The sequence below is a fragment of the Heliangelus exortis genome, chromosome 26, assembly GCF_036169615.1.
Source record: "Heliangelus exortis chromosome 26, bHelExo1.hap1, whole genome shotgun sequence".
Lineage (NCBI taxonomy): Eukaryota > Metazoa > Chordata > Aves > Apodiformes > Trochilidae > Heliangelus > Heliangelus exortis.
The window spans coordinates 1,188,231-1,215,900 of record NC_092447.1 but is presented as its reverse complement, the minus strand read 5'-3'; the positions used below and the strand labels follow the sequence as shown (position 1 = coordinate 1,215,900).

At 45.1% G+C, this 27,670-nt stretch overlaps 1 protein-coding gene and 1 long non-coding RNA gene across 2 annotated transcripts; both read left to right on the top strand.

Moving 5' to 3' along the window:
* The first annotated feature begins 2,625 nt into the window (after window positions 1-2,625).
* LOC139807785 (uncharacterized) lies at window positions 2,626-5,268 on the top strand. Its single transcript, XR_011730677.1, has 3 exons — window positions 2,626-2,749; window positions 3,399-3,522; window positions 3,855-5,268. It is a non-coding gene; the product is annotated as an uncharacterized lncRNA (long non-coding RNA).
* Window positions 5,269-6,466: 1,198 nt separating this feature from the next.
* Window positions 6,467-15,374, top strand: ANKK1 (ankyrin repeat and kinase domain containing 1). Its single transcript, XM_071769179.1, has 8 exons — window positions 6,467-7,467; window positions 9,988-10,282; window positions 10,673-10,824; window positions 11,327-11,376; window positions 11,483-11,638; window positions 11,930-12,048; window positions 13,058-13,103; window positions 13,496-15,374. The coding sequence occupies exons 1-8, from the start codon at window positions 7,169-7,171 to the stop codon at window positions 14,842-14,844; spliced, it is 2,466 nt and encodes an 821-aa protein (XP_071625280.1). The 5' UTR covers window positions 6,467-7,168; the 3' UTR covers window positions 14,845-15,374.
* Window positions 15,375-27,670: the final 12,296 nt, after the last annotated feature.

Genomic DNA, 27,670 nt, shown 5'->3' with positions numbered 1-27,670 from the left:
CCATCAAGGCACTACTGAACTGCTCTCTCAGACCAAGATGGGCGAAAACACGAAGCCAACTGAAATCGGCACAAGTGCAAGAAAAATAGGAACTGGTATGGTCTTGGGCACAAGTACAGCTGTGTCAGCCACCTTGAACAAAAGGACACAGCAACCACCCACAGAACTTCTAGGGACTAAGATTGGTTTCACTCCTGTGCACCCATCTGTGTCTGCAGGCTCTAGTATTGCTCTGGAGGCACAGCCTCAATGGGCACAGACCACATCACAGTCTGCAGTGGCAATGACTTCTCTCACTGCAGCTAAGGATGATTATATCAGCACTTCACTTATAAACACAAAAATGTTACTCCTCCCAACAACAACAACTATCCCACCTGAGCCCACAGTTACCAGAGGGAACAAATCAGCTGCTGTCTCTGCATCCCTGGGGAGGAGTGAGGACATCTTAGTGGAAGGAGATGCAGGCACCACTGGCCAGCTGCCCACTCAAACACCCAGGGCTTCACCACATCAGGCACTGGCAAGATTCCCTTTGGAAAAGGCATCACTGGAAGATAACACTGAACATCTGACTGTTCATTCCAGCCCTGGCACCATCACTCCTGCCCCTGGGCCATCTACAACCAAAGAACTCCCTGTCTCTGCTAGTAAGCCTGTGAGTGAGGTTACTGCTCAGACAGCTGCTGGCCACAAAGTCATTGTGAATGATGCTGAGATGATTCTGGCCAGAGATCTGATCCAATTCCCTCCAACCTCAGAGAACCCCTGGTATTCTTCTCAGGGTCTGGTGACACTTAGGCCAGAGGGGAATTCCTTGCTGGGTGTTTCAAACACTGGGCAATCCGAGGGGCTGTTGTTGAACACAGAGGCAGAGGAGATGGTTGGAACAAACCAAGTAACAGAAGAAGCAGAGGAAGGCTCAGTAACTGTTCTGACACTGCTGGATTCAGAGCCCAGTGCACTGCTGAGTGAATCACATCAGTGGAGGGTTTCCCAGTCAGATGCTGCCATCCTGAATGGGTAATTATCTCACTGTGTTGCTGCTGTGTCTTTATGCTGCATGATTTGAGGAGGGGGCTTAATATCCCAAAGCACTCCATGTGCTCAGTAACCTGGGTGTGCTGCCTTGTGGCTTTAAGAACACCTAGCTCCTTCAGCACTGACTTTATAAATGTTAAGGGGTCCTTTCACAGGTTTTTTTTAAGCTGTAGCCTGAGTTTCTCTGCCTCTCTTCCCCAAATAATCTACATGCAGTTTTGCAAGTGGGAACTTTTGATACTGCTCAGGTCATCAAATGCACTAGCAAAGAAGGCAAATATTTCCAGACAGCAAAAGCCTTCCAAGTTCCCCTCAGTTCTAATGATCTGACTGCAGTGGGTCAGGAGGGGGATCGTGGGAGGGTCTGTCAGGCTTTGCTCATTTGTTTCAACTTGCTGTTTGGTTTCCCTGAGGAAACTCACCCTAATGCTGTTTTATTCCTGACAGGAGCCTAGCTGGGCCTCAGCTTTTTTTCCTTCTTTCCCAAAAGCCTTGCAGTTGTGAGTGATGATGCCTGTGGCTCTGGTAACTACACCGTGCGGATGAGCCTGAGCCCTGCTGCAGACTCAGGTCCTGAGCTGGAAGGGTCAGCATCTTCCCAGGAGAATTTCCAGGCTCTGATTGCTGTGCAGAGTAACAGCACCCAACCCCTGCTCCGGATCCAGTCGTGCTGTGTGACACCTTCTGCCAGCCCAGGGGGACCAGGAGCGAGGTGCTGCCTGTTCCACAGGTCAGAGACACAGCTGCAGGGGTGGCCACAGCTTCATCAGGATCTTAGGGGCTGGGATGGGAAGGGGCTCATCCTTGGGGGAACCTCTCTCTGGTGTCCCGTGGCTGCAGTCTGATCTCTTTGGAGGTGAGAATCAGTCTTCCCGAGTGCTCTGGTTCCTGAGCTGTCTTGTAAGACAACCTTTAGGGAAAAAAGTCTCACTTTACCCTTTTATTTATGTAAGTAAATTCTCCATGCTGTGCTGTCACAGGTGTCAGGCTTACAGCATCCTCCTGCCCTTCCTGCTTAGGGACAGTACAGCCTAGGAGCAGAGCAGTCCAAGGATGGGAGCCAGGCTTCTCCAGAGCCCTCCATTTCCCCATCAGCATTTCAGGGCTGTTCGTGCCTAATCTGTCTGGATTGACCACTAAGAAACTGGAGAGTTCATTAGCTGATGTTTGTAAAACCACCGGGGCATGAAATGTGTGTTAGAAGTGCTACACATTACAATCATCACTAAAAGAGCTTCTTTGATTTCTCTGCATCTGCTAAAGCAGGAAATCACCTCCACAATGCTGCTGAATTTGTCTAGGTTGGGGAGCAATTGTCACACTACAGCTGCCATTTTAAAGGTTCTGACAAAATCAACTGCCCAAGGCAATTTCTGCTGCTCTAGGACTGTGGCCTCTGTGCAGGAAGAGGTACAGCCTGAGATGCTGATCTTTTGTGGAGTTTCTTCTGACTCTGCAGGTGTAGGTCCCTGTGTCATCAGATCCCCTTCTTCCCTGCCTTTAGTCAGGGAGAGCTGGAATTTGAAACTGCTTGCTATTTGTCTTTGCCAGGTTGCCATTCGGATGCAGACACATCCAGTTACTGCAGAGCAGTAAATCCAGAGCTGCTGGTTTCACTATCCAGCTGTTCCAGATGCTGAATCATTCTGTGGCCTATTTGCACTGTGAGCTGAATGTCTGTCTGCATGGCAAAACAGAGTGTGAGCAGGTATGTGGGATGGGCCTTGGGTCTAAGGAACTTTGGGAAAGATTTGGTGCTTCCAGCAAGTACAGCTGATTCAGTGAAGAATCCTGATGATGCTTAAGGTGTACCTAGAAGGGAGATTCATGAGAGCAGCTGAGCTGCATGGAAGAGCTGGAAAATCTCAGAAAATTTAGCCAGTCAGGTTGAGTCTGCTTTTTAATTTGGCAGGAATTAAAAAATTGATTGGGTGAGCATGTGAAGGATGAATAGCTGCATCTTGCATGTGCCCTTCTTGCTTTACCAGTACTTCCTGGTCTGCAGGCACAACCATTGCACCTAAAAAGAGTTGTACTGTCTGGGAAAGAACTCAGCCATCTCCTGTAACACGAGTCACCACATCAGGATCACCCCGTATCTAGTCAATTGCTTTGTTAAAAGTCTGGAAGATTAACTGATAATATGAAATGGTAGCAACAGGTGCTAATCCCTAAGGAAAAGGAATTGGGGAACAGAGATTTACATATGAGCTGGTCCTAGTATTAGGAAACTCACTTTTTGGAATGACAGCAGAGCTGGGCAAGGACTGAATCTGACACCTTCTCTGATCAGTCACAGTGCTGAAGGTTCTGCTCAGGCCAGTGACTTTCAGGTGGGTTTTGTGTGGTTTTCCCAGGACTGCTTTGAAAGCGTGGAGCCACTCCTCCAGCCAGGTGACAGCTATGGGAACACACACAACCTCATCTCGTTTGGTCCAGTTTTGAGAATGAAGAACAGGCTTCTGTACAAACCTGTGGAAGGTGGGTTTCCTGTTTGTTTTTGGTTTTTTCTTCTTCTCTGTCTCTCTCTTAGAGAAGCTGCTGTTTGACTTCCTGCTGTGAAAAGCAGTGCATTTTTAGCAGCTTTCTTGGAAGCCACCTGAGCACTGAGCATTGTATCCCAACAGCTCCAAATCTTTGGTTTGCTCTTCCTAAATCCTAAGCAAGATGGATAAACAGTATCAGATCTGATAGACTTTTAGACAGGATACATGATCAAATATATCCTCTGCAGGAACTGAAGCTTTAGTAGTTCTTTTCCACCCCTCTCTTAATGCTGTTCACTACCTGATTAAGTTTTTCTTTCTTTCCAGGTCCTGATTCTGCCATGCTGGTACCCATTCTGCTGGGATCCCTTACTGGCTTTGTTGTCTTGGGCAGTGCTTTTATAAGCCTTTGGCTGCATCACAGACAGAAAACCAAACCCATGTGCTATCCAGAACTCGGAGAAATCCGTGGCCTGTGAACTACGAGCAGCTGGTTGGTCCTGCAGACCCTACACCATTGCTACAAAGATCAGAAAAGCAACTGATTTTGCTTTGCATGCCATATTGCTTTTGTAGAGCTTCTGCTGACCCGGGGAGCAAATTATCCAATCTCTGCTTTTGAGCACATTGCTCCTTCCTTTCTTTCCCTCTGCACGAGTGAGTCCATAAACTGCAAAGCAGGGAAAGAATTGCAGGAGTGGTCCAGCTATAAGGGAGAGCAGAGCTTAAAATGCAGTATGTGCAAGTGCCAGCACAGAGACTGATCAGAGGAATCAGGGTGCAGAAGAGCTGTGAAAAATCAAAGCACTTCAGACTAGAGCCATGTGATCAAGGAGGTAGGGAAAATGAAGAAACTCAAGTTTATTGATTGCAGATATGGACAGGACCCAAGAGGTCTAGAGATCCAGCCACTCAGCTTTACAGCTTTTCTCACACCTAAGGAGCCAGGTCCCTTTATCCTTTTGCTTTACTCACATTTTCTCAATTTCAGTGGAAACAAGTTGCCACGAAACTGCCTGTTGGTAAAATCCAGATCGTGAGAGAGTAAGAATGCAAAAGCTTTAATCTGTCAGGCTGAGTTTGGGAGCACATAACAAGAAACTCACCGTGACCACATTGTAGGTCCAATTCCAGGTCAAGACTCAGTGGCAGGTACCCTTCAGAACTATTAATTGTCACCTCTGTTGCAGCAGTGCTAAGGAAACCTGCACTGTGTTGGGTCTGACACTGGGAGGGTCCGTCCGGGCTGACCCCGCAGTCCTGCGACATGACACGGAGCCGCCAGGAGGTGGCAGAGATGCAGCTGCTCTTCCAGAAGGAAATAATCCGACGCCTGGAAGTTAAATCTTCGGTAAAACACTGCATGTTGTTTTCAGGTGCTGGAGCAGCATCTGCACTTGTTGTTTACCCACAAAACGTGGCTTGCATCTTGTTGGAGCTAAGGCTGTGTGCCCCTTCCAGCAGTGCTGTGGAATTCCAGTGGAGCTTTTCCTTCTAGGGTCCTGTGAGGCTGGGCTTGGTCTGATGGAAATTCAATTTTCTCTTCTTGGTTGTGCTTGCCCAACACTTTGTACTGGTGGTGACCGTATCAGGTGCACAGAGAAGGGGAGGATCTTGCTGTTTCCAGAGGGCTGTGCACAGCCTGAGCACTGAACACCCCCTGTGCAGATGCTCAGTCTGTTACGCTGGGGAAAGGTGGCACTGGTGTGGTGGCTACTGATAGCTCTTCTTTTAATAAAAGCTAAAAGTTCTCAGAGCTCAGGTTATTGCAGACACTGTGGTGACTCCCAGGTTGCAGGAGGTAATTGATGACTGCCACAGGTACTAAGACATGCTACCAGATTGTTCTTTTGGACACTTCTACCACCCAGTAATTCTACAGCTGAAAAATCTCCTCCTGATCTCTGACGAGGGGACCGTGCGTGGCCTTGGGGAATGAAATATAAATCAGCTTGTAGAAAAAGCTGCAGGAGGGTTTTGTGGGTGCTGACCCCAGGACTGGCCAAACGCTTGAGTCACATCTGCCACAGGCACTGGGGGGGGGAACGGGGCCAGGTCCAGGTTGGGGAACAGACGGGAGCCTTGCGTTCCCTGCTCTGCTCTGCCTGGGCGGGAGCAGCCGAGGGGTCTGCGGGGCAGAGGGTCCCAGATGGGGTGGGGTGGGACAGGCAGTGGGAAGGGCATGGGGGTCCTCAGGTGGGAAGGGTGTGGGGTCCCTTCATGGGGGAAGCATGTGGGGTTCCCTCGGGTGGGAAGGGTGTGGGGGTCTTGCAGGTGAGGGCTGAGGAGGCGTTGGGCGCCAAGGGACGCGCGGTTGGGTGAGGGGGAGTGCGAGTGCCTGAGGGAAGGGGAGCGGGACCCACCTGAGGGGAAGGGGATCCCAGCTGAGGGAAGGGGATCCCAGCTGAGGGAAGGGGATCCCAGCTAAAGGAAGGGGATCCCCCCTGAGGGGAAGGGGAGCTGGAGCCTCCTGAGGAAGGTGTGGGAGGGCAGCCGGGGGTCAGTGCCACCATGAAGGGTTCGTGATGGCCTCAGGGTAGGTGATGCAACTTTGCTACCCTGGAATGTGTTTGTGCCTTTGCCTTCTCCTGAACTTTTTATAAGAAGATGGGAGCAGTTCAGCAGGGGGCTTGTCCTGCCTGTGCCTGCAGGTGAGATAATGGAGCCCCATCCTCAGCTCTGACGTTGTGCTGACAGGTGAGTGAGTGCTGGCAGGAGTGGAAGTGGCTGGAGGTGATACCTGGGCCAGCAGCATCACACGTGGTGGGCAACTCTGCAGGAGTGTCAGGCAATCAGCAGCAGTCACTTCTTGAACTCAAGTGCTTTTTTTTTTTTTTTTCCCCTCCTAAAACACTTCAGAGCCTGGCTGGTTTTTTTTTTCTTCCTTCTTTCCCAAAGAGTGTGAGTGGTGGGACATTGTTAGAGCACTTTGTGTCAAATGCAACAGAGAAGTATCTTGCATCAGTCTTCCTGCAAGAATTTCTTCAGCTCTCATATGGAGCTAAAATTCCAGGTCAGGACTCAGTGGCAAGTACCCTTCAGAAATACTAATTGCTATCTCTATTACAGCAGTGCCAAGGAAAGCACCACTGTGTTGCAGCTGCTATTCACACAGAGCCCCTGTGCAAAGTCATGAAAGACAGATATGCACAAAACCCAGACAAGTGTCATTAAACCCTTTTTACAGCTTCAGAGGCCAAGCATAAACCTAGAGGCATGCATGCTGTTACTGGTGCCACATGGTAATGGTTAAACTGCTCAGACCAGCTCTTCAGAGTTCTCCTGTTTCTTCTAATACCCCTTGCAGGGATTTGACATCATATTTCTCCCTGAGGTAACCTCCTTGCCTCGCTGTGTTCACTGTATTTCTGCTTGAGCGTTTTCCCAGGTTCATGAGCTCATGTTTGCCCCGTGGTATTTCTGGGGTCTTCTCTTTTCTTTCTCATTCTGCAGCATTTTCCACTTTTTTGCCCAGCACAGGATCTTTGGGGATTTCTCTCTTTCATTCTCCCTTCCCTTAAGTACCAGTGTGCCTCCCAGTAACCTGGCATCAGTGCCTGGAATTAAGTAACTCAGCTCCTCTGCATACCAAATGAGAGTGACATTTAGGATCCACCTCTTGGCATTAAGTAACATGGCTCATGTCAGGTAACTCCCTACCTCCCTATGCAAGGCAGCAGGAGGAAGAGCTCCTTTCTTCTTCTCTGCTTCCACCTGAGCAGGAGGCAGACAGCCAGACTGCCCTTTCTGCCATGACTTCGGAGAGAGACCGGCAGCTGGGCAGCTTAACTGTCTTTAATAAGGAAGATTTTGAAGAAGATTGGATTAAAGTGGCCAGCGGAGGCTTTGGGCACGTCTACCAGGTCAAGCACAAGAGGTGGAGAACAGTTTATGCAGTGAAATGCTCTCCCTACCTGCTGCAGGACTCACACATGGAGAGGTAACTTTGCAGTCTCTTCTAGCTCAGCAGTTCAAGCTGTCAGAGCCATCTGGAGTGATTTGGTTCCAAAACTCTGGGAGGGATGTCCACATGGCTTCTTCTTCCTGAGAAGTCCAGTTTCTGGTACCCAAAGGGAGTGGAAAAACCACCAGTGATCTGGAGTTCTGCCTCTCTTTCTTTCTGATGTGTGTATGTGGGGGTGGGGGGGGGAAGGAGCACTTATTCAGAACAATTAGTGTTGAAATTCAGAGGAAAAGTGGGCACCTTAAACTGAACACAGGCACGTGGATAAAAGCAGCCTTATTACTTATTTGCAGCTTTCACTGGAAATTGAGACTAATGGATATCTTTTCAATTAAATTAGTCTTTAAAATAAGAGGGTTTAAAGCTGAGGGACAGAAAATGTATAGCTGTTTTTGCTGGGCTCACAAAGCTCTCAGCTCCCTCACTTGCCTTACCCTCTGGATTTGCTCTTTTCCCTTGGTGGTGCCCCTACACTTTCAGTTTATTTTTTACTCTGCCTCTCACCTGCAGAGTCTTTTCTGCTGACTCCCTTGTGTCTGCAGATAGAACTCAGCAATTGCTGCCAATGCCACATACAGTATAGTCAGTGATGAAAAAAAAACCTGGGTCAATTAAGTTATTTATTCTAAAGTGTTATTCTGTTCAAGTTGGAAGAATCCTGCCTGGTTAAAACTCACATGCTTGTATGACTTTTCTTGCTGTGTTACTGACAACAATGGAAATGGTTCAATTTGAGCAGTGTTTGTCCTCTTTAGCTGGCACTGTTCATGCTCTTCAGATGTTACGTTTGCATTTCATTCTCTTGGGAAAAAAAAAAAGTCAATCAGTTTTACTTTTTTATATCAGTTCTAGTAAATTTAATCCTATGTCTTTCATGGACTATCTGAACTCTTAGTGTGCACAGCAGAAGAATGGCTGAATGACAGCAGAAATGTACATTGATTTTTAGAAAATAAACCAAACTATTTCTGCAATCATCAGTCTAAAACCCTAAGTCTGGAAATCCGAGTTTGGGTAAAGCATTTAACAGTATATGTGCCCTTAATATTTACTCTACTGGTCTTCTAGCGACTGAAGTTGTACTATTTTGCTACTAAAACAAACTTTGTCCCCCACTGTAGTGCTATAAAAGATTTTCCTAACTCTTGGATATGTCCAAACAGCCTTGAGGCTGCTCTGCTTATATTATACTTTGGGGTAACCCTGTTGAGTTCTGGATCACGAGGCACAACCGTGCTGTCCTGCACTACACAGGCTGTGCCAAAAATCCTTGCTTGCTGTGGAGGCTGTAAAAAGGGCCAGCATTGGTCCTGTAGCCCTGTGCATCCAGGGGGTAATAGTGTAAAATGCTTGAGAGAGGCAGATGTTCAGTCTGCAGTTTGTGTGTACCCAGAGAACATCTTGGAGTGCATGGTGCATGTGTCTGTCATGAGGCTTCTCATGTGGAATATGAAATGGCTCTGGTTTTTCTGTCAGCACTCAGTAGAAGCCCCAGATGAAAAACCAAAAAGGTTCCAGGTCACTCAGTGCTTTTAAAAAGGCACAGCAGCTCAGTTGCCTGGTAAGGGAGAGAAAGGAGGCAGAAGTTTCAGAGGAGCCTTTAAAAGTCCTTAGCACTGCTGTCTGTGGGCTTGTAAAAACAAGGTGTGTCTCATCAGGAGATGTGAATGAAGGAAATGGTGTGATGACTTCTGGCTGCTCATCTTCTGGATCCCTAAGCAACTGCTTCACACAAAATGATTGAGTTAAATTGAGAGTGAGAAAGACAATTTCTGAGGTTCTTAGATCCAGAGCTGTGTTTTACCATGAGGAACCTGGTCGAGGAAGTCTGGCAGAAGGATTTGCTTATCTGAGCTGTATTTAGAGCTATTAGAAGCCAGGCATAATGTTGCTGCAAGCTCAGATTCATTCCCAGGGTGTGCTTTTTAAATGTAGTTTTGGCACTTTACTGCTTGGCTGCTGTCAGCATGCTTTGGGCACCCCAACTTGTTTGTCAGGTTGGGGAATGTAAAGATTTAGTGCAATGGGTCTGCCAGAGCTGGCAGCAGTGGACAGACATTTTCTAGGCTCTCTTTGGGACCATCTTCACCCTGCTGATGGATCTAAAGCTGCAGGCAGGGCACAGCATGGCCCCTGGCTACCTGCAAGCAGTGTGCAGGCTATTGCTGAGCCTTGGAAGTGACATGGTCCCCATGCTGGGCTGCTCCTGCCATCATCCTTTCAGGGAAGCATCACTCAGGACCCCAAGCAATCCTTGGCTCATTTTGAAAAGTTGTAACACCTTGTGTGTTAGATTTTATTTCAGTCTGCAAAAAAGATCATTATGTGTTTGCATTATCACCAATTCAAGGGGCAAACTGGAATGAAACTTTCTGGGTTAGGCAGGGCTGCTTGGAAAGGCTGGATATCACCAAGCTACTGTGCAGTAACACAGCCTGTGAACTGACTGATAGCATTTCTTGGTTCCACTGTTTAATTTTTATTTTGTTTTTCCAGGACCAGCATGAACTGCCTAATGGAAGAGGCAACCAAGATGGAGAAAATCAAGTTCCAGCACATTGTCACTATCTATGGGGTCTGCAACAGCCCTCTGGGGATAGTGATGGAATATATGGCAAGGGGGTCCTTGGAGAAAATTCTTCCCACTCACAAAATGTCATGGCAGCTCAAATTCCGAGTTATTCATGAGATGGGCTTGGCCATGAATTTCCTGCATAGCATGACACCTCCTTTGCTGCACTTAGATCTAAAACCAGGGAACATTCTCCTAGATGGGAATATGCATGTCAAGGTATGACCTTAATGCTCTGTTTGTAGGGACAGGTTATTTCTCAAATAAGAGAAAAGTTTGGGGTTTTTTTGCTAAATGAGTCCAGAATTCTAAGAAGTTCCATTCTTCAGCAGCACTCAAAGGGAGATTCACCAGCAGGGCTTATAAGAAGCAGCTTAAGCAAATTATTTGCTATTCAATATCATGCAGGCAACCTGTGCCAGAGCTGGGAGGAAATGCTGCTCTGCTGGACTCAGTGAAAAGCACAATTATACCAGGGTTTTATTAAGCTTCAGCTGCTGGGCACCTCATAGTCCTGGTCATGGAAGATGGAGGTGTCTCCCAGCTCTTACAAGGATGGGGGGAGATTGTGAGCATTACAGGGGAAGCTCTCACTTTTTCTGCTTGCAGATCTCAGACTTTGGGCTGTCGAAGTGGATGGAGCAGTCAAGCCCCATGCAGTATATTGAAAGCTCTGCTTTGAGAGGCACTTTGAGCTACATCCCCCCAGAAATGTTTCTCCAAAACAGCAAGCCCCCAGGAATCAAATATGATGTGTACAGGTAAGGGCTGCTGCCCTGCTCAGAGATCACACGGGGTCACCACCAAGCTCCTACACAGAGCAAGAGGGACTAGGACATTGCCTCATCTGATTTATATTCTGGCTCTCTGCCTTGCATAATGTCCCTGCTGGGGAGCACACTGGGAGTGACATGTTCTGGAAATTTGTTAGCACAGTAACCCAAGACAAGAAGCTAGGGAGGATTTGCATGGCCACATGATCTAAACCCAGTGTGGTTAAAGTGAAGAAAGGCACTGAGAGCCTGACTTTGGCAGGAAAAGCTCTAAGTCACTCATTGACTCCACCAGCCCTTTCACTGAGGCATCAGAGATGTAGGTGATGATTCATAAGATCTTGCCCTTCTGGTGCAGGGGATGCAATCCTTCCATCATGAAGAACTCCTTTTCTAATTTTCCCATTTCTCAAGAAGATGAAAGCAATAAGTGAATTTTATGTTTGTGTACACATGGGAGTGATTGCTCATGATGTCTCATTGCCTGCAGCTTTGGCATTGTCATCTGGGAGGTGCTTATGCAGAAGAAACCTTATGCAGGTAAATTTGAATACCTCCTATATGCTCTGCACTTATTAAATGTTTATTACAGCCACCTTCACAGAGAAAAACCCCAGTGCACCTTGCTCTTTTTTTTTTTTTTTAGGAGCAAACATGATGGCAATTATAGTCAAGGTTGCAGCAGGGAAGAGGCCCTGCCTAGAACCCATCAGTGATGACTGGCCAGGGGAATGCCAGCAGATGGTTGACCTGATGAAGAGGTGTTGGGATCAAGACCCTAAACAGAGGCCAAGCTTTACAGGTGTAGTAGCTGACTGTGCTATAGATTAGCCAAGGGTTGCCTGCCTGGATGAATGGGTGGGGATAAGCCTGCATGTAGCTCTGTGCCAGGTAAATTGCCTGTTGCCTTGGAAATGTTTGGTACATTTTTTGTATGTCAGCACATTTTTGCTGTGAGCACATCCTTTTTCTCCCTCTTTCCTCCCTCCCTCTCTGTGTGGAAGAATCTTGGGAGACTTCCACAGCCTTGACTTCTGACTGGGTTCTGAACATCTGGGTAACCTGCAGAGCTCACAGAACTTTTGCTCTGCAGATATCCCAGTGGAGACAGACATGCTGCTGGCACTGATACAAAGCCTTGTGGTAGATCCAGAGAACGAGCGCCTTGTTAGGAAGATGTCCCAGAAACCTGCCATCTCTGGGAACCAGCAGGTGAGGAAAGCTTCCCAGTACCACTCAGGAAATTCCACTGAATTTTTTACCAGTTTGTGAGAATGTGTTTCCTCCCCCATCACTGCTTATTATCAGACAACGAGGGGCCACCTCAGCAACCTTTGCACAGTGTGTTTGCTTGGGATGTACATCTGTAAGGGGGTGGGATAACTTGGAAATAAGTTTAGCAGGCTGGCCAGTGTCCTAAATGATAGGCAGTCTGAGAGGAAGAACCTCCTTTGTACCAGCTCAGATGAAGTGGGTTTATTTCATAATCATCAGTCATTAAAAGAAGCTTGAGCAGATACAGAATCAGAGGGATTCTGCTCATGTCAATGGTGCATGTGCTCAGGTGACCATTTTTCATGTCCCATGGAGCTGAGGACATCCCAGTTTAAGCTCTTGTAGTAGGAAAAAGAAATCCCTCTGTTTCTCTGACTAAGCAAAACTATAGGTTTCAGGTTAGTCACAATTTTAGCCCAGCTACTGGAGTGTAATTGTGCCTAGAAGCCAGCTCCATACAGGGAGAAGAAGCAGTTGAGAATTATTGCTATTTTGAGGTTTTGCCTACTTGTGCAGTCAGCAAGAAATGCTGAGTATAGAGGACTGAGGAGGTGTGGGGGTGTTTGGGCTCTGTGTGCAACAGAGAAAATGAGTAGTTGGGATTTTGCCATGGGCACCTGCTGCAATAAGGGGGTAGAGAGTGTGCATGGGAGTAACTGAGTAAGAGGAGGAAAATCTCACTGATAGCCAGAGATCACTTTCAGGCTCCCACATTCCTGTTAGTGTCATCATTTGCTCTGCTGAGCTTTGGATGCAATAACAGGACTGGATGAAAAAAAACCCCAAACAACAACCAAAAAAACCAACCAACCGACCAAAACACCTCACTTGAATGATAATACAAAATTCTAGAGCAGAAACAAATAAGGATTCTGTGCAAACAGTACAGAATAAAAACAAACAACTTTGCCTTACATTTGTTTCTTTCCCCCTTTCTGAAAATGAGAGTGACAAAGAGGAGATCGCCTTCACCCAAGACACCAGAAGTGATGGTGAGTAGGGGACTTTGTTTATAATTAAAAAATGAAGGAGAAACCTACAAAAAATGCCTATTTCCTCACTCTCCAGTGATAAGGATGTGGCTTCCATGTGGGTGACTTTTCTTTTTAAGTTAAAGAAAATGAACTTTATAAGGCATAGCAACTACAGCTCCCATTGGGGAGTGCAGGGGGATGGTCCACCTCTCGCATCAGGGGAGAGGTCAAATGTCTCACTGCTTTCTAAGAGGTTGTTTGTAGTGGTCTTGCATCATTCCATATTCCCTGCCACTGAAGTGCCTTTTATTTCATTCCATACTATGAAGATCTCCCTCCCATCTTGTGTACACCAAGCTATTTCACTTGGTCTTAGTTTCTTTTTCCTATTTTGTTTCCCCTGCTGTCAGAAACCGATAATCAGGAGGTTCATATTCCACCTTCTTACAGTGAGGCTGAAAGCCCAGAGGACATCCTGCCTGAGGAAATCTCTAGGACCCATGAAAATGGCCTCACCTTGCTTCACCTCATGGTGATCCAGGGAAACATCAAGAAGGTGAAGTTTCTTCTGAGCTGTAAAGCAAACGTGAACAGCCAGGCAGTCTGTGGGTACACCCCACTCATTATGGCTGTGCAGAAGAGGTCACCAGAGATCTGCTCAGTTCTGATAGAGCACGATGCAGACATCAACATGCCCGATGATGATGGTTGGACACCTCTCCACTTTGCTGCTCAGAACGGGGACGACAGAATCGTCCGCCTCCTGCTGGACCACCAGGCTCAGGTGAATGCTCAGGAGCACGGGGGATGGACCCCCCTGCACCTGGCATCACAGAACAACTTTGAGAACGTGGCCCGAGTGCTGCTGTCTCGCCAGGCTGACTCCAACACCCAGGAGGCTGATGGAAAAACTGCCCTCCACGTGGCAGCTTGCTTTGGACACGTCAGCCTGGTGAAGCTGCTTGCCAATCAAGGAGCAGACCTGGAGAAAAAGCAGAAGAATCACAGAACCCCACTTCACGTGGCCGTGGAGAGGGGGAAGTTCAGGGTAGTCCATTATTTGCTGAAGAACGGGACGTGTGTCAACAGCCTGGACCAAAACCATTACAGTGCCCTGCACCTGGCTGTGGTGAGGGGGAAATACCTCATCTGTGAGAAGCTCATCAAATACGGAGCCAACGTGGAGCTGAGGACAGACAAAGGTTGGACTCCCCTGCACCTGGCTTCTTTCAAAGGACACATTGAAATCATCCACCTGCTGAAAAACAGCCAGGCCAAGCTGAATGCCAGGGGGAGCATGGACTGGACACCACTTCACCTGGCTGCTCGCTACAGCGATGAGCCAGTGGTCTGTGAACTTTTGAGGTGTGGGGCAGATCCCAACATTGCTGAGAGGTCAGAGTGGGCCCCCCTGCATTTTGCAGTCCAGCGGGGCTCTTTCTTGACTGTCATCAACCTGCTGGAGTGCAAGGCAGACGTCAATGCTAAGAACAAAGTGGGCTGGACACCCTTGCACCTTGCTGTCCTCAAGGGCAACATGGCCATTATCAAGACCTTGATTAAGGCAGGAGCTCTGCTGGATGTGGAAGATATCACTGGCTGTACAGCCCTGCAGCTGGCAATCAGGCATCAGAGAGAAAACATCATCACACTGCTTCAAAGCAAGGACTCAGCCATGAGTAAATCTGAGAACAGGACCCTGGTGAATGATGCTAAGATTTCAAGACCCAGATTTGTTCGAGGAAGGACAGATTTGTAGGTTCAACAAGGCTGGCATTTATGACTTGAGTTTACCAGCTGGTGTGCCTTAAACCACCATATCCTGTCAATCTGGTGATTACAGGAAAATACTTTTTTTTTTTTTTTTTATGAGAGTTTCTAAGCATGAGCACTAAAAGAGTAAGAGAAAATGAAGCTGTAGAAGGAAGACAACTTATTTTCCAGAGTCTGATCAAGCCTGCAGAACACCTTGGCTTGGTGACAGGGGCTGTAGACAATGCTTTTTTTCAATTTAGGAAGTGGATATCTGTACTCCCTTTTCATATGGGCAATGCTGAAACTCTGCACAGAAACCTGCATATACACATCTTCTGCAGATTTGATTGCTTTTATTCCATGTTTTCCTACAGAACAGATTGGTGTAAAACGGGCTCGACACCAGTGGGAATTGAATAATGAGATTCTCACCTGCTGCTGGAAATAGACACTAAGCATATGGTACAGCAATGTGTCAGATTTTCTGACATCTCATTTTTGTTAGAATAAAATAAAACAAGGAAGGAAGAAAAATCACTACTAGAAAGTATTTAAATGAATGCAACTCAGAGAAAAGAAATTCCAGAATCATTCCACTCCATCCCTTCAGAAAAAGAAGAGCCAAGAGCTCTTTTTCCTAGGTATAAAAATTACTTATTGACCTGCACACTTCAGACTTTAAACACTGAGGCTGTAGCTAGAAAGATGGCTCTAAGGATAAGCCAAAAGGCAGCTGCAGTTCTGAATCCTGTTCCCTGAACCATCATCAGATCAAGGTTTGATGCTGGGATGCCATGTCTTTGCTGGGAAATAATTCTTTATCTCCATCAGGAGGATGTTCTAGAACTTGATTACATCTCTGGAGACCGTAGAGTCTCCATGGATTTGATTCCTATGTCACAGTAAGTAGCACTTTTGTGCAGCTTGTAACAATCCTACTGTGATTTTTCCAAAATGTGCCTGGGATGATGACTGTGATCATCTTAGCTGGAAAGATGCTGCAATGTAAACAAATAATCCACAGTTCTTCAGGGAAAATGTTGCATCTTTCCTGATGGAGATTATTAGCTGGAAGCCATTACTTTAGCAATGCTGCTTTTTATCCTTTATGGATAGAAAAGTCTGTGCATCCAGCACACTTCAGGTTCCCAGCAAGCAAGCCAAAGCAGTAATGCAAACATGGAATTTGCTTCCCATTGTGAGGGAAGGGTGGGTTCAGAGAAATGGGCTGAAAAGGCAGCTCTTAAAGCTTCAGTAGCTGAGCTTGGACTAAGAAGAAATATGACTGGGGTGGAGACTCTCCTCTAGCTGAACATCAGTGACCATTCCTGTTTGCTCTGCTGGTGTTCCAGTGTTGTCTGGTGCTTTAGCCACTCATTCAGGGTTGTTGTGCTGGCTCTTTACCTCCTGCAAACAAAGCTGAATGGCACAGGCAAGGAAGTTCCTGTTCAGCTCTGGGAAAGGACCAGAACTGCTCCATTACATTACAGAGAGCCTCTGTCCAGTGGCTCTTTGGTTTGAGGTGTCCAGGAAACTCTGGCATTTGTTTGATCAGGGCAGAGCAGAATGTGAGGATTTAAGTGCTCTTTGAAGACTAAGTTCCATGGTGATGTGCAAGTCATGGCTATATTTCATTGTTTAATACAGCTTGCCTTTTGCTAGATTAGCTTTAACCCTCTGAAGCTCTGTGGACTACTCTAAATAAAAGATCAGGAGGGGTGTTTTTAATGACAGTGCCTGCTACTATGAATCTGTTAGTCATTTCTCATGTGTTTATTTTCCTTTTGATATTTGACCAGTTGAACATGTCATGAGCAGGTTATTACAAACTGGGTAGAGACAGGGGCCAGCCTGCACCCCCAAGGGCTGCTTCTCTGTGAGAGAGTCTGGTTCTCCAGTGTTCCCCTTTGTAAGAATGGAGCACGATGCACAGAGAGAACATCTGTGGAATTGCCCTTCAGATGACGGGGGAGTGTCACTTGTTCAATATGGTCCCCATTCTTTTTTTCTCCATTATAGTATTCCCCTGCCAAAGAGCTGAAGCCATCTGTTCAGCTTTGAAGCCTGGCTCTGAAATCCAGAGCTGTTTCCCAGTGCTGGCTGCTGGACGTGCCCTGTCTCTAGTCCAGGGCATGAGCACAGTCAGTGCTTTGAAAGAGGCTGTTCTGCTGCTAGAGGTTTTTCTTGCTCACCCGTTGAAGCAGAAGAGCAGGAGGATAATGACATCTTTTGTGTAAAGTCAGTGCCCAAGGAGCTGAGGGAAGGCAGCTAATTGAAGACTAAATGCCAGGGTCTCAAGTGACTCTCAGATAGCCACCCTCCTCCTCTGAACCTTTCACACACAGAGATGCCTGGGTGGAGTTATCCCTCTCTCACTCATCAGAGAAAGCCTGCAAACCAGTGCACTGAAACCAGTCCCCAGTGTTGAGCTCTGAAATTACTGAGTTCTTGTACTGTCTGCTCTCTGTGCTTCTCAGTGTCTCAATATGAGTATGACATTAAAGATAATTTTATTACTTTATATTATGCAGATAGCAGGACTGTGGTTAATATCTTCTATATCTGATGCTTTTGACTCACAGGAGAATGAAAAGACAACACCTTTGCACATATCTTGCTGATATTATAGTCACTTTCTTGGCTTCTGCACTACCAGGGGCAAAGTCCATTTCATGTCATCAAGAATGGCAAAACTGGGAATGGATGTCTGGCTAACACCACCCCCCCCCGCCACATCCTTGGGGAGGACTACTCCGTAGTAAATAGTTAAATTTTGCTTCTGTAAGGATTCCCTTCAATGCCTCACATTCAGGCATGGCTAGGAGGTCCCTTAGCTTTTTTTATTTAACAGTATTTTGAAGCAAGTACATTTTTTCTTTGCTTAACTGCAAGTGAGCAGCAGTGAGCAGTTCCCAGAGAGCAAGCATCCTTTCTCTTAAGCCCAGACCATGGAGGAGCATGGGGGGTCAGTGGCCCAGCCAGCCTGGTGGCTCTGGGGCATCTGCTGGGAGGCTCCCAAGATGTGGCAGACAGATGAAACCTGGGTTCAAGGGGGAGAGAGAGAAAGAAGCAGCTGCTGGAAAAGTTATCACGAGGCCTGTATGCTTTGCTTTTGCATGGAAGGTTAAGGGGATGATAAACTCATCAGTGGCTCCTGGGCAGGGTGGGGAGCAGGGGCTCTTTCTCTGGTGAGAGCCCCCATGAGCATCACTGCCCAGAGAGGTGCCAGGGGTTCTGGGGGAAGAGCAGGGCTCAGGGCCATGCAGCTGATGCCACATGCTGTGCTGCAGAAACAGCTCCTCATGCACAGCCTTAAACAGAGGGGTATTTGTAGCAAATTGGAGGCTTTGCCTCTAATTAAAATGTCATACTTCTCATACTCAAAAAGCCTGGAAATCTCTTGCTGAGAACTAAGCTGTTTAGCTGTTCTTAAGCTGTCAAAGGCATAACATCAAAGAAATATGAGGCATACACAGATATCTCTCCCTTGGTGTGACATTTTTACTCCAATGTCACTTAGAAAATGTTTTTTTCTTTTTTGGCAGCAATGCTTGAAATTCTGCAAGATGATGGATGTGACTGGCAGCAGGAATACTACAAGCAGAGTTTTCAGAAAACTTCTTTACTGGTTTCTGTGTATCCCTACAGGTGATGTCACTTGTGATAGATGAGGGGAATAATAGAGAAGCAGTTGAGGAATGTGCTAATGCAATACAGAAAATGGAGGACTTTTAATTTTATATTTTTTTTCTGAGTGTCAATATGGGGGTTTTATGCATTCAACCTTGATGCCAGCTAATGCCAAATTATCTTTTCTTACTTCCTTCTCTTCTTGGGAAGTGAAGTCAAGAGGTTAGGGTACAAGAATCCCTCATAAATGCTGAGCAACAACAAACATTAAGGTTTAATTATTCAGTGAGGATGGTTCAGAAATCTTGACTCATCTGTGAATGCTGAACTTGTGTGAAACTTCTGTGTCACTTCTGTGTCAGTGACTCCACCAGCTGCTTGTCAGACAGGAGCTGAGGAGCAAGTTAATTGTCACTTGGATAACTGGGAAAGGGAGGAACATGGATTTGTTTTTCACCCAGACAATCTAGATTGTGTTTTGAGGGCCTCTGCATGGTGAGATAAATGGTAGCTGTAATATCTGTCTTCAGACATTGTTTGTGTAAGTCAGGACTCTGGTAAACTTTTGCTTTGGTACGTTTTATGAAACAGTGTCAGCTGTAGGTGTATGAAATGAGAAGGATGTTAAAACCAGGGAATTAGCTTAGAATAGGTCTTCTCTTTAAACTTCACATAGAGAAAACCCAAAGAAGCATCCCATGCAAGTTGTGTTCTATTGGAATGTCAGTAATACAGCCCACGTTTCTTGGTAACCTGTCCCAGGTAAAACCCAGAAGTCACTGGGGAAAGTCCTCCCTGGCATCATCACATCTTGCAATGAGGGCCAGCAAAGAAAGGAAAAGTGGTGCCAGTTTCACAGCAAAGAGTGGGACATTCTTCAGGATTCATGTCTGCTGTGCTGGAAGCTGCTACTGGTCCTAGAGCTACTTTACCTGATTTGCACAGAGATCATTTGCTCTTGAGATGTTCCAGAAAATGGCAGCTGGGGACTTTGTCCAAAGGAGGAAAGGGCTGGGTGGGGTGAATATTTCAGGCACTTGGCTGTTCCTGTACAGCTCTTTCTCTTAGCTCTGGCTGTATTGATTCAGCTGGGGAAAAAGAATGTCTCCACTGCTTAATATAATTTGAAATATTTACACAGAAAGAAATCCAATTGCCACATAATTCAGCAGCTCGTTTCTGTCATCACTCTGACAAAACCAAAACTCAGCTCATATGTCATAGAATGTTCCCTAGAAGAGCTTAATTAAATTTATAATGAAAATAATGAGATTAAGAAGACACAGGGGAAATAACATTCCTCTTGCAGAGCATTACAGAGGTGATGGAAGCAATTTGCAGAGAAAATTACTTGTTTGCTGCTGAATTTCTATAGAAATTAAATGAGTCTTTACAAACTCTGGAAAACTGCATCCCAGCCTCCGCTTTTTGACTGTGCACCTTGCAGCTTGTTAATTCTAAAATTAATCATAGGTCTCCATCCCCCCTTTTTTTTCACTCTTTCAGATCCATTTTACTCTTTTGTCCCTGCTGTTAAATATACTGATGATTACATCATGTTCCTACCCAAGAACTGCCAACGCTGACAGCCCAGGCAGCGCGTGGCAGCGGTGTCTCTTGAAGGGAGCAGTAGCAGGACATAAATCTTTTTAACAGCTCCTTTCCTGAGTGCACTGTTCTGACCCTTTGTAAGACCAAGATTTTTGTCCCTAATGCCTCACAAAAATTGTGTCTTTAAGGTATACAAAGTTCTGTGGGAGAGCAGAGCAGTGTTACCCACTTTGTCTTGGGGAAGGCAGGTGAAAGTGGTTCTGCAGCACAAGATGTTTCTTTTTCCTTTTTATTTCTTTTTTTTTTTTTTTTTTTTTTTTTTTAAATAAGCAGCTAGTATACTTTTTTTTTTTTTTTCCACACTGCTTTGCCTGCCCTTTGTGTTGGGTTGCAGGCACCACTTTTCTGATTCCCATGAGCTCTTCTGGAACCAGCCCATGCTCTGTTAATTCCCTGTCTCTTACCTTGGGCACAGCAGCTGCATTCAGCTCCCACTGCTGCTGTCCCAGAGATCCATGGGGAAATGGCCAGAGTGTGACTTTTAACACACACTTCTTGAGAAACACCACACAAATACATCCAGTAAATATATCAACAGAACCTGCATCTGACATTCTTGCCAGAGGACTGAAAGCTGGGACTGGTAGAGATTTCTCAAGTGCTGTCTGCACTCTTAGTGCTGTGTCCGACTAGAAACAGTTTTTCACTTAAGAAATGTACAACCTAATTAACCAAGTGAGCAAGCAGGGATTTGTCATGCATAGCATGAAGCTAATTTCTGATAAAAAATGGCAGATGGTTCTGTTGTGATAGAATGCTTTGTGGACATTTCAGTAAAAATTTTTAATTTTCTAAACCAGGTCTTACCTGCCTACCCCAATCACTTTGCAGAATGCTCTCTTCTACCAGTATGAAACTGGTCATAAGATCACATGGTGATAGCAGCATCCAAGTTGCTCCTCCTGCTTGGAACCCCCTGTGTCTGCTTTTCTTTGTTGTGTCTGGTGCTCTCTTCTTGTTTTTAAAAATTACCCTCATTACAACTCAGACTTCTTCATTTTTGTCCAGTCCCCACCCTGGTGTAAATCCCCAGATATTTCAGCTTATCCAGATTTCTCTGAAGCTTTTCATTCCCTGCTTGATATACTTGATCTCATCAATGGATCTTCTATGACTCTGTTTGTGTGATGCTGCCTGGTGCTTCTACCTAGAAAGCTTCAGACTAAGTAGCATTCAGCTCTGTTCTGTGTTGCTCAAAGTTCTCTAAACCAGATAATTTTTTGGAACAGAAACCTTTTGAAGTCACTACTTTCTTCTCTGGGCATGTTTCCAGTGTTTACTTCCCTCAGTGGCCTTCACTCAGCAGCAGAACTCTGAAGGGGGAAAGCTGCAGCTTCCCAGTGACTGCAGTTTGTTTGTTTGGCAGGACTGGAATTATGCAGATATGTGAATAAATTAAAATAATCCTATATTTTGGAGGACAATAGATCTGAATAAATACATCTTGGGGGAAAAAGTATTTTTAGAAGAAATGCTTGTTTTTTTTCCATAGCCCCTTACGTGTGGAGAATCAAGATGTTTCTGACAGCAATGATGTGAATGTAGGAGGGGGTGATTTTAATGTGAGAAGAAACAGTGAATTTCTTTTTATTACAAGGGGGTGGTTGTAGGATGTGTACTGTATCAGACGTCAGTGTAAGACATGCCTGACTCCCTTCACAAGCTCTTCATGACCTGACATAATAAATCCTGCTCTGGCTGCACTCTTTCCAGAGTACCCAGCACTTACCTGTTCCACTCCCCAGCTTCAGGGAGCCTTTTCATTCTCTTCCTTTGAAATAAACACACAGATCTCTTCAAAAAGCTGCTCTCCACCCAGTTCTAGCATTGCATGCAAGTGTGAGCCAACTTCCATTAGAGTAAGAGAAAAAAAAAGCCTGACTGGATATCAAGGAGCACTTGCTGTTTTCTCCTACCAGGCGTTTCATACCCAGCAAGTTTAACATCTTTTCATCCTTTCATCAGCTGCTGCTTTCCTTTATTCTGGCTTAGAGCACAGCATGAAACCTTTCTCTTCTGTAATTTGCTACTGGCCTAGCTATAACCCCATTTCCTCTTATTTTGGGAAAAAGAAAAAGAAAAAAGAAACAAACAGACAAACACCCCTGCCCGAACTCAACAATTGTTGGTTTTAAGGCTTGATAATACTTTGCATTCTTATAACCCCAGAGGGTTATAAGTTCAACAGTGTAAGGGGAGGAGTTATCATGGTCCAGACTCTTGCTTGGGCAAGAAGTTAATGCAAGGACCCTGTGCAAGAGAAGCCCCCAGGTCTACCCTGCCCCATCTCTAGAAACAGCTTCTTTTGCATCTCTGACTGGGTTAAAGTCCCAGAAACCCTGAAACACCAGAGAAATGCTCCCATTAGAGACACCGTGGGCCTAACTCTCTTGAATGGGTGATTTACAAATAGAATAAACCCCTCCAAAAGCAGAATTGACCACCTCATCATGTAGAGAGGCAGTTGCTCATTGTATCTGTGTTGCAAACTGCATTCTTTTTGGTTATAAAGAAAGAATGATGATGCTTTTATGAGTCACCAAGTGCTGCTGTGTTTAACAAATTGCTCTGCTTTCTCAAGGACATGATACAGTAGCTTTTCTTTAATGGAGCCTCTCAGATTTACCCAATGGAGTTGGAATTTATGGACATTTTTACCAGACTGGGGTTTTGGGTCCCAGCCTGCCAATGTGCAGCCATTTCATGAATTAACCTATATTTATGCTTAGCTTAAATTAACCAGTTTGCACAAGGGAACAGTGTGAAGAGCTTAAATCTGATTTTATTGCAGCTTGCTTCTGTTTAATGCCACTTATTAAGGGGGACATGTATGAACTCCTGGAATAAATATCCTCAAGTTTTTTTGCTCTGTTGCCTGCAGTATCTGAGGGATGTGGATGCCCCTTTACCCCTATATACTGAGTTGCATGAGTATAAATCCATTAACAGAGAAAATCTATGAATCACATAGCTAACAGGCAGCTGTAATGAACTACCATTTATACTGAGTAATTGCTTTGTTTCCATTTTTAAAAAATCTGGTTTGAAAAAGGAAAAATCAAGAAGGTAAAAGATCAAAATCATTAAATGGTCAGAAAACTCAGCCACCCCCTACAGAACATGACCAAGCTCTCTGTCCCAGAGATATCTGGTAACTGTGCTTCTGAGCTTAAAAAACAGAACAAAACAAAAGACACAAAAACCAAAAAAAAAAAAAAAAACCCCAAAAACAAAACAACAAAACCCCCCCCCCCAAAAAAAAAAACCAAAACCAAACCCCACAATCTTGGTAGATGGCAAAGATTCTATCTCCCTCTGGAGTAAGAGAAAGCTTAAGGTATGGTTAACAAAAAAAGGGTCACAGTAATTAGCTGCAATACCAAAATGAACCTTTGTTTGTTGCTGTTTATCCCGTGGTACAGTGCCATTGCTTTAGGAAAAGAGCAGTAATATGGGTACTGGAAGAATTTAGCTTTGATAAAATTTATGTTTGGGGAATATCTGGACTCATTCTATGGCGTCTTCACTGTTCCTCAGCACAAGCTCATTTCTTAGTTAGGCAGGGAGGTGCTCTTAGCATGAAGATTTTATTGCAATTCTTTGGATAAAGTTTTCTGTCTGCTCCAAGCAGGAAAAATAAAATTCTTTATAAGGAGCTCAGGGAACAAATTAGTCTTTTTGCAAAAGACTTCAGCCTGACAAAAGGTTTTGCTGAGACTGACCTGTCTTTATTTTGAAGGAATATTTGCTGTCTAACACCCAGCATGATTTCTCCCAGGGGAGATGAGTGTTTCTTTCAGCTGGCCAATAGGTTGCTCCTTCTGACTGACCACAGTTGTGTTCTGTTTATGGTTTGTCTCTAGAGACTCCAGTGAATGCAGGAAAATGTCTTAGAACATGAACCCACTGAGACATTTCTAAAAACTAAACAAAACCAAGAAGAACCAACAGCAAATAAGCCAAGGCAGAGAAAAGGTGGAACTTGTATAAAATCTGTTTAGGTTCTTGGAGGAGAGGTGTTTCCCAGGTGATTTTGATGTTAACAAGGTGTTCAGGATGTCAAGACAGCTCTCATTGCTGAAGGACTGGGTTAAATGAGCAGCTCACAAGCCTAATTGGATAAATGTATGTGTACAGCAGACAAAGCCCACTTTAGCCTTTGCATCTGAGCAGGGGAGCTTTTATTAATTCAGAAGTGAATGGCTGTGCATGCTAACAGAATTTGACATTCCCTCCCCAGCTCAGTCTGGCTCTTTATGGCCTTTTTACCTACCAGGATGAGTTTGATCCCTCTCTGCCCTGCAGAGTCTGCTGTGTGCTGTACCCTGAGAGCAGCTCTGCAGAGCTCACTGCTGCATCTCCTCCATCACCTCTGAGCTGTTTAGAAAAGTCAGCAAAAGCCTTTGTACCACTGCTCACCATGGACTCCACTGCTCCCTCTTGACCTACCTGTGCTTGTAGAAAACAGAGAAAACAATTTTCAAATCCACTTTATGAGGCTTAAAACAGAAGCGTGGATTTTATACTTCTGAGGAACATATAGGTAGGGTGAAAATACAGCTGGAGGGCAAGTCTTACTGCAAAAATGTCTTCTCTGCTTATGAATTAACCTGCCCAGCACACTTGTGCACATACACAGAGGTGTATAGCCAGGTCCTCCTCTTGCAGGCAGTAAATATCAGTAAATATACTTCCTGATATATATTCCTAAATATACTTCCCTGCTCTCAGCTCCAGCATGAGGATGTGCTGGGACAAACTCCCTCTGTGTGGGGGTGCCCAACCCCACTGCTGGAGGCTTTGGTGGAAGTGCAGTGATTTTTACTGCAGGGTGACAGCTTTTCTCCAAAGCTTTTGGTTGTAAATACATGTTTACAGGCACCTGGCTTTATTCAGGTAGCTTTTTTGTGTCAGACTGCCAGGGCAAAGAGAAGCATCTCAAAATTAGCCTGCTTCATGGAAAACTTCCCTTGGCTGTTTTTAATTAAGAAGGTGGTAGAAGTTACTGGCATTTTCCCTTTCACTGGTGTCACTGAATCATGTTCCAGTTCATAGTATTTCACTCTCTGTAATCTTCTTGAGTGGTTCTGGTTTCATCTTTGAGGTTATTTACTGAGCTTGTGTATCAACCAGGCAATCAGACATATTTCTTACGAGATGCCCTGAGAGCTGCCACACAGACATGAATATTTCCTTTGAGAGCTGTGCTCAGACACACAGACACATCTCTGTACAGGTTACCAGGCCCTAACTGAACTGCAGTAAATCACCCTTTGCATAATCTTAAATCAAAGCAAGTGAGAGGTAAGCATGTTAATGTAAACATAATGAAGGGATATAGCCTAGAGCATTTTACCCTACATCTACCACCAGCTGGGAGCATGCACAAACTCAATTACTGTAGCACAGTAAATTGCCAAGCCACAATAATTCAGTCATAAATCTGCATCCCTAGCTTAATTTTGTGGCTTTTGCACCCAGTCTGCAGCCTTGGTGTGTGTTGCAGGAGCTGATTTCCTGTTGTTCTGCAATTGTACCATCATTTACAGCAAAAGAGAGTGCAAAGTGGGTGTACAGTGCTACAAAGGCATAAACATTTTTCCTGATATCTCTGCTTTTAGCCAGCCTACTCATTAGATTCAGATTCAGTAGACCATTTTCAAACTCACCAGCTTTGTTTTGGGTCAGGCCCTTTCATTCTCTCTCATTATCTGTGAACTTTTCTCTGCTGCTGAACCCAGCCCACGGCCCAGAGGGAGGCAGAAGCAGTGCTTCAGCTTCCTAATATTAGAGAAAATTCCATGTGTTATTGAATCATCCCATGCAATGGATTTAATCCAGGCCACCCATGGGCACCTAGGCATGTTTTTAACCTACTCACCAGCACATGCAATGCTGTAATTACTGCAGAATCACAGGATGGCTCAGCTTTGCTGAAGAGCCCTGGTTTCTTGGCTGCCTCTCACCATCACTTCTGGGTTAGGCAGGAGACATTCAGATGCCTGAGACAGGACAGAGGCCCTGATTGACCTCCTCTGGTCCGTGTTGAAGAGACTTTCCACTCCAGTGACAGCACCTGAATCCCACAACCTCTCTGCCCAGCCTGTTTTCACCACCCTGCTCTGTATTTGTGGCTTCTGCTTTACTTTTCTAGAACTTGCTCCTAAAGCACAACTTGTCATGTTCCTCTCACCGTGTTACAAGCTCCCCTAGCAGCATGTGATTATCTCTGCAGTGGCTTGGTGAAAAACAGGAGTGATGGCTTCTAATGTAGTGATGGCTTCTCTGTGCTGTTTGCTTGCTTCCCTTCAGCCAGTCTGGCATGAAATCCTGCAGCTGAGATTTAAGTGATGTAAACTTTACAGTCTCATCAAAGCTATGGATACAGTTGATTGCATGCAGCAGGGAAGCAAGGGTAGGCTTGGCTAAATGTGCTCACTTATTTTCATTATCCCACTTTTTTTTTTTTTTTCATGTGCCCAGAATGGCAGCTTGGGAATGGAGAATGTTTTTCCTTATTTAAAGGCTTTGGGTTTTGCTTTGTGTGTCTTAAGTCTCTTTAAATGCATTTCTGGGTGTGGTAATTATTCATTATACTGTAATTATATTTAGTCCACCATCATCACTCTTTCTTTGGTGAAGAAAGTTGTTATTTATGAAGCAGACAGTCTGGTATCATCAGAAAGACAGAAGTTGGGGAGCTGTTTTAATTATTAAAAGAAGCTTTGATTGAGGAGAACAAGCTAATTTAACCAGTGCAACAGGTTTTCTGTTTTTATTTTTGCTAGATATGCAGGAAAAGCATATCCATTAATCTTTTAGGCCTGACCTGAAACTGTAGGACTTGCTCAAATGCCCCAGGAGATGGACAGATCAGTTTTGGTTTATTTCTTCTGAATGGTGTGAACAGTACTTGCTGGCAGTGGTTGCTGGGGTTGTTTTGTAGGCTCAGAAACAAAAAGAAATTTCCATAGGCTCAGAAAAAAAAATTTTGCTGTAAGGGAGAACCTCATAGTAGCTGTCCTTTTATCCTGACTGGGGCTAGACATACTAAAAATAAGCTGCTGTGTATCCTGTTGCTTCATCTTGGAATATAATTACTTCTGTTGTTTTGGGGGTTTGAGGGAGTCATCTGAGCACCTAATTTTCCATCAGCCATGGTGACATTCAGTTGAATTATACAGCAAGGAGAATTAAGTATCAATTGGACTTATTTAGACTTCAGGGCAGGGATTATCTCTCTGTTCTGTGTTGGATCAAAACCAAGTAGACCAATACCTCTGGTTTATATCAAGGGTATAAAATGCCATTAAAATGAAATTTCAGTTTGTTAGTTCTTGAAGATTGATAGTTTTCTGTATTTTCTATAGCAGTAAGAAGGATATTTTATATATATATATATATATAAGGAGAATCTTGCAGATAACTATCCGTGATCCCCAACTGTTTTACTATTGTGCTGACTAAGCCTGGCTGAGGTTCCCATGCATCTGTTCTAGCAGAACATTCCAGCAGGTAAACTGAGGAGTTTCTACAACAGCAAGTGCAACATGAATGCAAATATTTCTAAATGACATAGCAAAGTTGCC

What these genes read in the sequence shown, in the direction of transcription:
- ANKK1 (XM_071769179.1), top strand. Translation starts at nt 7,169, where the DNA reads ATGTCAGGTAACTCCCTACCTCCCTATGCAAGGCAGCAGGAGGAAGAG. An exon ending in GCAGAAGAAACCTTATGCAG is followed by an intron (nt 11,377 to 11,482) that starts GTAAATTTGAAT and finishes TTTTTTTTTTAG; the next exon opens with GAGCAAACATGATGGCAATT. An exon ending in CCATCTCTGGGAACCAGCAG is followed by an intron (nt 12,049 to 13,057) that starts GTGAGGAAAGCT and finishes TCTGAAAATGAG; the next exon opens with AGTGACAAAGAGGAGATCGC.